We start from the raw sequence: 13,308 nt of genomic DNA, 5'->3' as shown, positions 1-13,308 counted from the left end.
CTGTTTTTATAACACTGAGTTCATCCTTAAATAAAGCATTAACTCTGTTGTGTTTCAAACTACTTTTAGGGCCGTGGAGTGAAAAAAAATACAAAATTAGGTTTAAAACTAATCAATGAAGCAGCTTCCAGGGTAAGATCTTCGCACAATGCAAACATGTGTTGTTTTACCTTATTTATTTACCTATTTGAATTTTACATTGAGACTTGAGAATCCTGCAGAAATAAGCAACCCTAGCTTTCATCGTGCAGCCCCAGTGCTCCACTGGAAAAGTGCAATATAATCCCAAATAGTCGTCCGGGAATTCTGAACTTGAGTATTGCTGAAATAAGAGACATGTCGAAGCTTTTCGTCTTGTACACATCAGGAAACTTCTCAAGAATATCAGTATAAGGGGAAAACAGCAATTTATACTGTATGAGAGGAGACCGCTGATTGGTTGGCAAGTGGACTGTGATTGGTAGTAGTGTTGCCATGGAGAATGCATCAGTTGGCAGTGACTGACAGATAACTACCAAGCATTGTTTGAAATTTAAACAAGACAACTTGACCCTGATCAGCCAAATAATTGTCCTGGAGAATGAATCATTGAATGGTTGTTTAGCTGAAAACGGCGCAATTAAGGTTGGGCGATAATTCTGACTTAACCAGTGATGCTCTCATACTGTGAATGATTTTTTAAAAAGTAGGTCAGTACGAACTCATTTAAACTGGCATCCTTGAGAAATGTCCTGGTGAATACAAGGTGAAAAGCTTCGACATGTCTCTTTTCAGCAATAGTCTGAAATGTTGAAAAATGTTCTGTATTGCATTGAATTACATAAAATCAATAACAGAAACAGGCGATTTACTTCAACTAGTTTTCCCTTTATCTATACATCATAGAAGTATTTCTCAACTCTAATAATCCATTCCCATCCTGCCTCCATATTCCTCTTCTCCCTTTTCCCTCATTTATTCTTCATGGATTAGTGCCATTTGCTTCAACCACTTCATACGAGTTCCATTTTCTCCCCAGAGCTGTATCATTGTTCATATTTCTTACTGTCTCCCCTTATGATCTGTCTGAGTGAGTGTTCCAAATTGGTGCTGAGCTTTTTGTTGTATTTGTTCACAGGGTGAAAACATTGCAGGCTAGGCCAGCATTTATTGCCCATCTTTAACTGCCCGTGAGAAGGTAGTGATGGGCCACCTTCTTGAAAAACTGCAGTCCATGTGGTGTATGTACACCCACAATGCTGTTAATTAGGGAGTTCCAGGATTTTGACCCAGCAGCTGGGAAGGAACGATGATATTGTTCCAAGTCAGGATGGTGTGTGACTTGGAGAGCTTACAGGTGGTGGTGTTCCCAAGTGTCTGCTCCCCTGCTCCTTCTAGGTGGTAGAGATTTTGGTTTTGGAAGGTGCTGTCAAAAAAGAACCTGGGTGAATTGTTGCAGTGCACTTTATAGATGGTACATACTGTTGCCACTGTGCATTGGCGATGGAGGGAGTGAATGTTTAAGGTGGTGGTGTGCTAATCAAACAGACTACTTTGTCCTGGATAGTACCTAGTTTCTTGAATGTTGTTGGAGCTGCACTCATCCAGGCAACTCCTGACTTGTGCCTTGTAGATTGTAGACAGGCTTTAGGAAGTTAAGAGGTGAGTTACTTTCTGCAGAATTCCCAGCCTCTCTCCTGCTCTTGTAGCCACAGTATTTATTTGGCTGGTTCAGTTCAGTTTCTGGTCAATGGTAACCTCCAGGATGTTGATAGCGAGGATTCAATGATGATAATGCCATTGAATATCAAGGGGCAAGGGTTAGATTCTCACTTGGTTGGTGATGGTCTTTGCCTGGCACTAGCCTGGTGCTAATGTTACTTGCCACTGAGCAGCCCAGGTATCAGTGTTGTCCAGGTATTGCTGCATGTAGACACAGACAGCTTCAGTATCTGAGGAGTGGCAAATAGTGCTGAACATTGTGCAGTCATGAGTGAACATCCCCACTCCTGACCTTATGGTGGAGGAAAGATTAGTGATGAAGCAGCTGAAGATCTTTTGGACTGTTACTACTATTGGTATATTCTAGGATTGGCTGGATTATTTCAATTTTAGATCCTTCCTGGACATAGAAAAGATTGGCCTTTGGAGTGTGGGACTGTGGGAAGAAACCGGAGCACCTGGAGGAAACCCACGCAAACACATGGAGAACGTGCAAATTCCACACAGACAGATACCCAAGGCTAAAATCGAACCCGGGTCCCTAGCGCTGTGAGGCAGCAGTGCTAACCACTGCGCCACTATGCCGCCCTCAGACCTCAGACTTTTATATCTTTTTCCCGATGGAAAAGAGTATGTCAGGAGTGTGTGGGGTTCTTGATTATGCTGGCTGCTTCTCTGAGGCAGTGGGAAGTGTAGACAGAGTCAATGGATGGGAGGCTTGCATGATGGGCTAGACTTCGTTCATGACCCGTTGTAGTTTCTTGCGGTCTTGGACAGAGCAGGAGCCTTACCAAGCAGTGATACAACCAGAAAGGATGCTTTCTATGTTGCATTTGTAAAAGTTGATGAGCCATAGTGAATTTCCTTAGCCTCCTGAGAAAGTAGAGGTGTTGGTGGGCTTTCTTAACTTTAATGTTGGCAAAGAGATACCAGGACAGGTTGTTGGTGATCTGGACACCTAGATACTTGAAGCTCTCGACCATTTCCACTTCATCACTGTTGATGTAGACAGGGGCATGTCCTCCGCTGTGCTTCCTGAAGTCGATGACTATCTCCTTTATTGCACTGATATTGAGGAAGAGATTATTGTCGTTGCACCAATTCATCAGGTTCTCTATCTCTTTCCTGTACTCCATCCTGTCATTGGTTGAGATCCAACCCACTATGTGGTGACATCAGCAAATTTGAAAATGTAGTTGGAGTGGAATTTGGCCACACAGTCATAAGGAGCACAGTAAGGGGCTGAGAACGCAGCCTTGTTGGGCACCGGTGTTGAGGATGATCGTGGAGGAAGTGTTGTTGCCTATCCTTACTGAGGGTTTAATTAAAGTATAATTAAATAATTACAAGTCTTACATTACTTTATTATTGAAACAGGGATCACATGAAGCACTTAATGGTTTGGGATGGTATTATGAAACCTTTGAGAAGGACTATGTGAAAGCTGTAGAATATTGGGAAAAAGCAGTGAAAATGGGAAATCTGGACGCGTTCCATAATCTTGGAGTGATGCATGCAGCTGGACTGTACCCAGGCAAACCTGTAAAGAATGAGGTAAATGTCAGCATGTTCAGAATACTGAGTCTCGTTCATCAAGAGAAAACAAATGTATATTTGAGGTTGTTTTAAATCTTGCATTCCAATGCATTTCTTTATAAAAAGGTCACAATGTATTTATTCGCTGTTTGTGTACTCCACAGGACCATCTCCTTTATGGAATCACAGAACTATCCGCCCATTACGTCTGTGTGGTGTTTTGAACGTCCTTCAAAAACACCACTCAGACATAATGGGCAGATACTCAATTACTTGCTGCAATTTTTTTTTAAATCCTCAGTTGTCCCCTAAATCTTTTGACAATTATCTTGAATCTGTGACCCGTTATCAACTCTCTATATCTACCCTAGTTGGATGCTCCAGTTTAAAACAAATGGTCATTTGAAGCAAAGTAGACTCTACATAAGATTCTAACCAGGCAAAGTGCTCGTGCCTGCAAGCCCGTATGTCACAGTTAGAAAGCGATTGTTGCAAAATCAAAGCTCTTGTCACATTTTCTTAAAGGTGACATGGAGAACTTCACAACAGCTTCAGCTATATAAGTGGCATAATTGGCATAAGAATATAAGAAATGGGAACGGGAGTAGGTCATATCACCCCTCGACACTGCCGCATCATTTAATAAAGTTATGCCTGAACTTCTACCGGTGGTAAAGTCATACAATATCATTGCTGTGTTTCTGACCCTTCTTGATACTTACTCTTACTTATGCTGGCTAATAGTTGGTATAATTCAGAAATTAGATAGTATCACTGAACTGAGCTCTACAACTGATCACCCTAATCACACCCCCCCTCGACCCAACCTGAATCTTCCTCCGACCATCACTTTCTCCCATCTGTCCCATTTTGTCAATGGATAATGCACACAACAGGAAACTCTCAGCATGCATCAGTAGCTCCATCTGTACAGCTGCTAGTCATAGCCTACCAGCCACAGGTTTTCCATTTATCAAAGGGTTCTCAATTTTTTTGGTTTCAAGGACATTTTTACAAGTGGATTAGTAAATCACAGACCTCCCATTTAAACTGCAACAGTATAGAATCCTACAGTGCAGAAGGAGGCCATTCAGCCCATTGAGTCTGCCACCGACCACAATCCCACCGAGGCCCTATCCCCATAGCCCCATGTATTTATGCTAGCTATCCCCCTTACACTAAGGGGCGATTTAGTACGGCAAATCCACCTGACCCACACATCTTTGGACTGAGGGAGGAAACCGGCGCACCAGGAGGAAACCCACGCAGACACGGGGAGAATGTGCAGACTCTGCAGAGACAGTGACCCAAGCCGGGAATCAAACCCAGGTCCCTGGCGCTGTGAGGCAGCAGTGCTAACCATTGTGCCACTATGCTGCCTATACAATAGTTATGAAAGTGCTGCACATTAATGGTCCCTCCTCAAACTCTGTTCCTGAGACATTGACTCCTTTCCTCTCCCTGACAACTGTCTGAGGCTAACTCAGACCATTCTCAACTTTTTATGTTATGTTTGAAGCAAAGATCAGCTTTTGACTATCTATCTGCTTGATCACCAATACTGCCTACTGACAGTGCACTCCTGCCTGATTCCCATATTCTGCCCTACATAAATGTGAACTTATCCAAACCTCTGCTGCCCATATCCAAACTCATACCAAGTCCCATTTACCCGTCAGCCCTGTGCTCACTGACTTAAATTGATCCCTGGCCCAATCATGCCTCCATTTTGAAGTTCTCCTTTTTGTTTTTAAATCATTCTGTGACTTTTCCCCTTCCCCATCTCTGCAACCTTCCCCACCCCTGCAACCTTCTGAGATCTCTGCTCTCCTCTAATTCTGACCTCTTGCAAACCCTGATTTTTAATTGCTCCATTGTGGTGCTTGTGCTTTCAGCTGCCAGAACCTTAAATCTCTCCACCTCTCTCCACTTTCCTCTCTCTCTCTCACTCCCCCTCTGCCTGCCCTCAACCCACTCTTTAAAACCTACCTTTGTGATCAAACTTTTGGGCACCTGTCCCAATATCTCTTTATGTGGTTGAGTCAAATTTTGTTTGCAAAAACTCCTGGGATGTCTTGAAAGGCATTGTATAAATGCAAATTTTATGTCTATTACAATATACTATTATCTAGTATTTTAGTGTGCTACAATATAATCATTTGGATTCTGATATTTTTATGCCCTTGTTTTAACTATACAGATAACTATGTGGGAACATCATGTCACAGTCCAGACCTTGATCAGGAATTTCCTCAGAGTTTCTCTCTCTCTGCTGCTGTAACTTATCTGGAATTGTAGTTAGAGTCCTGTTCTTGCACATCTAATGGCTTTCTGTTATCCTGGCAATATTACAGGGCTCCAGGGAAAACCCCTGCCACCTTTAATCAAATTGCTCTATGTGGATTATGTTTATTAACGTTACATTTATTTTATGTTATTTTCTTATTAGACCGAAGCATTTCAATATTACTATAAAGCTGGATCTGGTGGACACTTTGAAAGCATAATTCGCTGCTCCTTTTATTGGAGTACGGGAAACTTTGAATCTATTCCACACAACCCCAAAAAGGCTGTCCTGTAAGATGTTTATTTCATATTTCTTCTTAGCAACCTTTAATTGTAAATACTAACATCTCTAAAAATCACAGCGTTTTTGTGTTTTTCCCCTTGACAGTTGGGCCAGATTTGTTGCTGAACACAATGGGTTTTTGGGTTATATCATGAGAAAAGCAATGCAAGCCTATCTTCAGAACTCCTGGTAAGATTGAGAGTTGTGTCCTTAGATCCCAGTGATTGCAAATATTGCACTGTTCCAAGAGTGCAATTCAACGGTGTTCCTTTTGTTTCTTGTCTAATGTGGGAAGTAAATTTACTCACTGCTAGCAGAACTGCCATAATAATTGTGTATTATTCTGACATAATAAGTCAGAAAATATGTTGTTTACTGTCAACAGTGTGACATGAAGAAAGTGACACTTAAAGGGCATGTTCAAGACTATTTAGATACATTATATACATGTATTTATAAATTAGAAATAGAGTGCCGACATAAACTTCAGAATTGAAACAATATTGTATTCCACTCATAATATTTTCTGACTGTACAGAAACTAAGGCATATACCAAGAATTAAATATTTCAGTTCCTTCCTTTGATGACCCATGTTATCTGCATATTTTTTACTACTGTGTATTTCTACTATAAAATTGTAAAATGTGGTAAATTTGCCCAATCACCTTTCAATATATTGTAATAAGAACATAAGAACATAAGAAATAGGAGCAGGAGTAGGCCATCTAGCCCCGCCATTCAATAAGATCATGGCTGATCTGAAGTGGATCAGTTCCACTTACCCGCCTGATCCCCATAACCTCTAATTCCCTTACCGATCAGGAATCCATCTATCCGTGATTTAAACATTTTCAACGAGGTAGCCTCCACCACTTCAGTGGGTAGAGAATTCCAGAGATTCACCACCCTCTGGGAGAAGAAGTTCCTCCTCAACTCTGTCCTAAACTGACCCCCCTTTATTTTGAGGCTGTGCCCTCTAGTTCTAGCTTCCTTTCTAAGTGGAAAGAATCTCTCCACCTCTACCTTATTAAGCCACTTCATTATCTTATAGGTCTCTATAAGATCCCCCCTCAGCCTTCTAAATTCCAACGAGTACAAACCCAAATTTGTAATAATATCAAAGTAGTCGCACTATGGGCCAGATTCTCCGATGTCACTCGCAGCCAGGATTCTCCAGTCCTGCTGCATTGAACGGAGATTTGGCTGAGCGTCAAATTCTTCATCCTCACTGGCAGCAGCAGCGCGGCGTGAACGGCTCGAGAATTGCAGCCTATACTGAATGAACTTTCAATTTTTTCTTTTGTGTCACATTTTCACACCCACTCTTTATTTTATCATTGAAGTTGTAAGCGGCATTAACTCTGCTGCTGAATCAGGAGCCAGAAAGATCTGTGCCAATATTTTCCGAAAACCATAATACGTACTACCCAAGGTTGATTGTTGCAAATGGAGAACAGCAGTTGTTGAATTTGCATAACGGCATAATGTTTGCATTTAAAGTACTTTTTAAATTTTTATATTTAGTGTCTAATTTCAAGTAGATCAGACAGTTGCTCTTGATGCAAAGTTTTTTTTTCAAAACTATGATCTCATTTGCCTAGGAATGAAGCCCTGCTGTATTTCCTTGTCACTGCAGAAACAGGAATTGAAACATCACAGACAAATGTCGCCTATCTCTGCGAAGAGCACCCAGTGAGTAACTGGTACTTTTACAACTTCTATTGAAAATATGAGCAGTCATTAAAACTTCCCCTCACATTTATTTTGATTAGGAGCTCACAAGCAACAGTGTTGACTATACCTGGAGATATTATAATTTATCAGCTTTTCAGCTGACTACGCATCCTTTTGGTATGTACATACAATGCAGAATTTACCTGAAATCACGCTTTTGGTAAGTAGCCATGCACTAACCCATTTTTAAAAATTATGTGCAACTTTCAGTTTTAATAAAAATGGGCGATTACTACTATTATGGTCACAAGAGTCATGAAAGAGATATCATGCAATCAATTGAGATGTATGCCTCTGCTGCTTTACTGAATTGTTCTCAAGTGAGTATTTGTAATGTTGGACCAGTTTATCAGAAGCCAGCAAATTCTATATGGCTCTAATGTGTTACTTATCCTTTATGTTTCTCATTTGCCTTTCACCAGGCATTTTATAACTTGGCCTCACTGATGGAGGAGGGCTTCCACATACCAGAAAGAATTTTACACTTCCTAAACCTGGGCACAGCAAATCAGTTCAACAACTTCTCAGTCCTGCTGGAGCTTTACGAAAGGTAAAGCAAAAATCCAATCCATTCTGATTTCTGTTATTAATCAAACTGTTTAGTGCTATGCTACATTTAGTAATGTAAATAGTAATCTGAAACTCTGTGCGGTGGTTTCAATTTCATGTTCATCTTCATCTTCATGTGGATCAATAACTGCGGGTAATTGCAACATTATCAACCCAATCCAGGAAAATGTTGAGATAGAAAGAACTGCTGTGAGCTTAACAAATCTCTGAAAACATTCAGCATCTATGTTTTATTCATTCATGGGATATGGGCAAGCCAGCATTTATTGCATTATGGTCCCAACTGGACAAGTTGGATCCCAGAATGAAATGCAGCTTGCAATATCCTAACTTATTTCTTTTGATACCATGGAGGGAAGTGCCCGAAGAAATTCACAGAAGTCTGCTGATGAACTTTTAACATAAAGAATAAAACATTAATTAAACAAGAAAAAAAGAACAATATTACACCAGGTGAAAAGGTTAGAAAGATCTCACCACAAACACAAGAATATCATTCAAATATTTACTATTCCATTTCCCCAACTTTATCTTTACAGACACTTACAAAATAAGAAACATAAAATGATTAACCATATCTATCTTATACTCTAATATTCAGGGTAGATGTAATGTACATGTGAATCACCTGGTGATCTGTGGACAGACACAGCACACTCCAACATAAATGTCAGATGCGAGTAAAGCAGATACTATGGAATTCTCTCCAAACTTCGTTCCCATTGGATGCCTTCAACAAGGATCCACCTCCAGGGTTTCTATTTCACTTTCCCAGTTTCCTTTTCCCTGGATGTCCGCGTACTTCAAACTTCACCTTCCAGGCACAATTTTAGATCTTCAGCTGAGCCAAGTAGGACACCACGCCTCCAAAAGTGTACCATTGTCCCTATGGCTCACAGCACTGAATCACCAACTTTTGGCTGCATCGTTGGATCTTCAGGGCTTCCCTCAAACCTGCTTTGCTTCAAGTCTCCTTGCAGCTCTGTCTTTAATTCAGAGCCTATTTCTTTGCCCCATTCTCTCAACTTTACTTAGAGTCAAAGTTTGATAAGGTTCCCCACGGTAAGCTATTGCAGAAGATACGGAGGCATGGGATTGAGGGTGATTTAGCAGTTTGGATCAGGAATTGGCTAGCTGTAAGAAGACAGAGGGTGGTGGTTGATGGGAAATGTTCATCCTGGAGTTCAGTTACTAGTGGTGTACCGCAAGGATCTGTTTTGGGGCTGTTTGTCATTTTTATAAATCACCTGGATGAGGGCGTAGAAGGATGGGTTAGCAAATTTGCGGATGACACTAAAGTCGGTGGAGTTGTGGACAGTGCGGAAGCGTGTTGAAGGTTACAGAAAGACATAGATAAGCTGCAGAGCTGGGCAGAGAGGTGGCAAATGGAGTTTAATGCGGAGAAGTGTGAGGTGATTCACTTTGGAAGGAGTAACAGGAATACAGAGTACTGGGCTAATGGTAAGGTACTTGGTACTGTGGATGAGCAGAGAGATCTCGGTGTCCATGTGCATAGATCCTTGAAAGTTGGCACCCAGGTGGATAGGGTTGTTAAGAAGGCATACAGTGTGTTAGCTTTTATTGGTAGAGGGATTGAGTTTCGGAGCCATGAGGTCATGTTGCAGCTGTACAAAACTCTGGTGCGGCCGCACTTGGAGCATTGTGTACAGTTCTGGTTGCCGCATTATAGGAGGGATGTGGAAGCATTGGAAAGGGTGCAGAGGAGATTTACCAGGATGTTGCCTGGTATGGTGGGAAGGTCTTATGAGGAAAGGCTGAGGGACTTGAGGCTGTTTTCGGTAGAGAGAAGAAGGTTAAGAGGTTACTTGATAGAGACATATAAGATGATCAGAGGATTAGATGGGGTGGACAGTGAGAGCCTTTTTCCTCGGATGGTGTTGGCAAGCACGAGGGGATATAGCTTTAAATTGAGGGGTGATAGATATAGGACAGATGTCAGACGTAGGTTCTTTACTCAGAGTAGTAAGGGCATAGAATGCCCTGCCTGCAACAGTAGTGGACTCGCCAACATTAAGGGCATTTAAATGGTTATTGGATAACCATATGGATGATATTGGAATAGTGTAGATTAGATGGGCTTTAGATTGGTTTCACTGGTCGGCGCAACATCGAGGGCCGAAGGGCCTGTACTGTGCTGTAATGTTCTATGTTCTGTGTTCTATGTCATAGAGGTCTACAGCACAGAAAAGGCCATTCAGCCCATCGCAACTGCGCCAGTCAAAAACAACCACCTATCTATTCCAATCCCATTTTCCAGCACATGGTACATAACCTTGTATGCCTTGGCATTGCAAACACACATCTAAATACTTCATAAAATTTATGAGGGTCTCTGCCTCCTTCACACTTTCAGGCAGTAAGTTCCAGACTCTCACCACCTTCTGGGGGAAAAAGTTTTCCTCACATACCCTTTAAATCTATGCTCCCTGGTTATTGATCGCTCCAACAAGGGGAAAGGTTTTTCCTGTCTATTCGTGCCCCTCATAATTTTCTTGAAATCATGTTAACAGGATCTGTTTCTGATCTTCCGATCTACCAATGATGACCAAGAGCTAGTGCCACTGGAGACTGTGACTCTCCGGGTAGATGGTCACAGATGTTTGTGTCTATGTCACAGCAGCAAAGTCAATGTAGCCTTGAACCTTTTTGCTTTTTCTTCTTCCAAGAATCGGCTGAGGGCTTTGCTGGCATCTCAAATGGCTGCAAACCACTGCACCTCGGAGATTACTGCCCCCTTTGCCAGAGCTGCGCCATACATTGACTTGCAGACAAGCATCATTTTGGAGGTACAAAGGGCAGGGGGTTTTGCCCCTATCACTGAATTCCCCCAGGACATCAAATCATCCAGTTGCACCTACCTGGCAAAAGAAGAGGAGCAGGAAATGGATGAGGAGGCAGAGGAGAAGAGAAATGCTGAACACCGAGGTGCCTCTGCAGCACAGCTTTGTGGTTAGGCCTAGTACAGACCCTGAGCATCTCATCAGGATTCCATTAATGTCAGGGATTACCCAAACCATCAATGTTCTGGCTGAGCCCCTCTGTCCCAGGATGAATGGTATGGTATGGAGGTCACCCTGAACTGCCGATGCTAACACTTCCATTGAAGACGCAGCTTAGAACATGGAGCTTTCTCCCGTGAATGTTCGGTCTGGGATGGTTGGCCTTTGAGTTTGGATTGATCAGTTGTTGGGTCCAAGTGCTTGGTCGTTGGTTTCAGGCTGGTTTATTGTCAGGTCTGGGCTGGTCAATCATGTGATCTAAAGTGGTCAGTCGTCGTCCAGAATGAAGGATGCACATCTTTCCAGAGCTTTTAATGTTGATGAACCCTTGCTTTCCTTCGCTAGCTCATTCCTCTTTTCGTGGCCCACCATTAATAAAAAGTGGCACGCACAACATTTTCTGCATTTATTGAAAAAAGTCATTACGTGTACTTTGTTGAAGCAAGTTAGACTTCTGCTTTAGATGTCCTATTTTATACACATTGTCAATAGTGGCATTTGAAACAAATATGTGTGGCTGTAGCCCAACAGAGGTTATTAGTTGATATCTGTAAATCCCTCTGGGATGAATGACTGGAATCCAGGCTTGTCCTATATTTCAAAAATGTGAATAGTTGCACAGGGACAACGCAGTTGTTCAAATCCGGGTTTCCAGTTTTGGTAGTGTATTAACATAGCACTTCATTTTCTCCATTTTTCTAGGTGTATAATGGTTGATGTACAAGAGGGGTTAGTCCCATGTTCTATAGCTATGCTTCATGTTCACCTGAAAACAATATGGATTAATAACTGCTCTGCTGCTTTGGTAAGTATTCCATCAGACAATATTTTATTGCTTGTGATTGCACTTTTTATGTTGCTATCATTACACATTTCATGAGCAGGTTGTTCAACACTTAAAATGTCACTTTGAAATGTTCTCCCAATTATGTTTCACCAATGATTTTGAATTTTAATGGCTGCCATATTCCTGAAAGTATTTGGGAAACTTTTTGTTTTGCTATGTGACGTTATCATCATGATGATGCACATCAGTCTCATGTATAAGAAAGTAACATCATATGTGATCAAACAAAAGTGCTTGCCAAATAGGTTTTCACATGCAACGTGTCTGTCACATCCCTGGAATCTCAGGGGAGTTCAGAAAATGAAAGCTTCCATGCTTTGTGTACTGAAAAATGATAAAGCGCTCAGCTTCTGAGAGCTGGAATCCAAGAATGGTCACTGATCAAGACCTAATCTGGTCAATATCGGCCAATATGTTGAGCTACAGGTTTATGTAGCCCAAGATGTAAAGTTTCCATATAAAACATATTTATATCTATAAAAGAGCCTAGAATACATACATACTCTTTCCATCTATAATATACACTCATCAGTTCATGTCTTCTGAAACTGTTGAAATTAGCCATTAAAACATTTTTGTGTTTGTTTGCAGTTATATACTGCAGGCTGTGTGCTCCTGTCAACTTTGATTGCTTTTGCTGTTAAGCACTACTGGGACTCCACAGGTAGGTTACAGTGATAGCTTGAAGAAATTCTGCAGCCTCTTAATTATTGTATATTTTCTAGAGAAATGGGAAAATACAATTTACATGATTATAATGTTTTTACAAGGTAATAGTTCAAAACACAGCCAAGATTATACAATGAAAAGCTGATTTATGTAAACAATCGTACAATTGAAACCTCAGCGCCAGGGACCGGGTTTAACTCCAGCCCTGGGTGACTGTCTGTGTGGAGTTTGCACATTTTCCCCATGTCTGCATAGGTTCTCTCCGGATGCTCTGGTTTCCTCCCACACTCCAAAGGTGTGCAGGTTAGGTCGATCGGCCATGCTGAATTGCCTCTTAATGTCTAGAGATCTGTAGGTTAGATGGATTAGTCATGGGAAATGTTTGGTGTTACAGGGATAGGGCAGAGGAGAAGGGCCTGGGTAAGATGCTCTGTCAAAGAGTCAGTGCAGACTAGATGGGCCAAATGTCCTCTTCTGCACTGTAGGAATTCTATGATTGCATTCTATGATTTTAAGACACATTCATCAAATTGAGTGTTTCTCACTTTCAACATGTCTACTTTCAGTAATAAATATACATAAACAATTGCCATCTTGCCTATATCTTTATATATGCTATCATTCCTGCAAACTGATTCAACATAATACACTAATGCACTA

At 41.4% G+C, this 13,308-nt stretch overlaps 1 protein-coding gene across 2 annotated transcripts in view; it reads left to right on the top strand.

Moving 5' to 3' along the window:
• LOC144495534 (protein sel-1 homolog 3-like) overlaps positions 1 to 13,308 on the top strand; it is an 83,715-nt gene that overhangs the window by 48,914 nt on the left and 21,493 nt on the right. For both annotated transcript variants that reach the window (XM_078215607.1, XM_078215618.1), the window contains 10 exons: positions 70 to 132; positions 3,079 to 3,255; positions 5,687 to 5,814; positions 5,912 to 5,995; positions 7,410 to 7,500; positions 7,581 to 7,659; positions 7,753 to 7,862; positions 7,965 to 8,092; positions 11,835 to 11,937; positions 12,571 to 12,643. In XM_078215607.1, coding sequence (XP_078071733.1) covers positions 70 to 132; positions 3,079 to 3,255; positions 5,687 to 5,814; positions 5,912 to 5,995; positions 7,410 to 7,500; positions 7,581 to 7,659; positions 7,753 to 7,862; positions 7,965 to 8,092; positions 11,835 to 11,937; positions 12,571 to 12,643 — 1,036 coding nt within the window. The remainder of the gene's footprint in view (positions 1 to 69; positions 133 to 3,078; positions 3,256 to 5,686; positions 5,815 to 5,911; positions 5,996 to 7,409; positions 7,501 to 7,580; positions 7,660 to 7,752; positions 7,863 to 7,964; positions 8,093 to 11,834; positions 11,938 to 12,570; positions 12,644 to 13,308) is intronic.

This window comes from Mustelus asterias, chromosome 1, assembly GCF_964213995.1.
Source record: "Mustelus asterias chromosome 1, sMusAst1.hap1.1, whole genome shotgun sequence".
NCBI lineage: Eukaryota > Metazoa > Chordata > Chondrichthyes > Carcharhiniformes > Triakidae > Mustelus > Mustelus asterias.
This window is presented reverse-complemented; position numbering and strand designations above follow the sequence as displayed.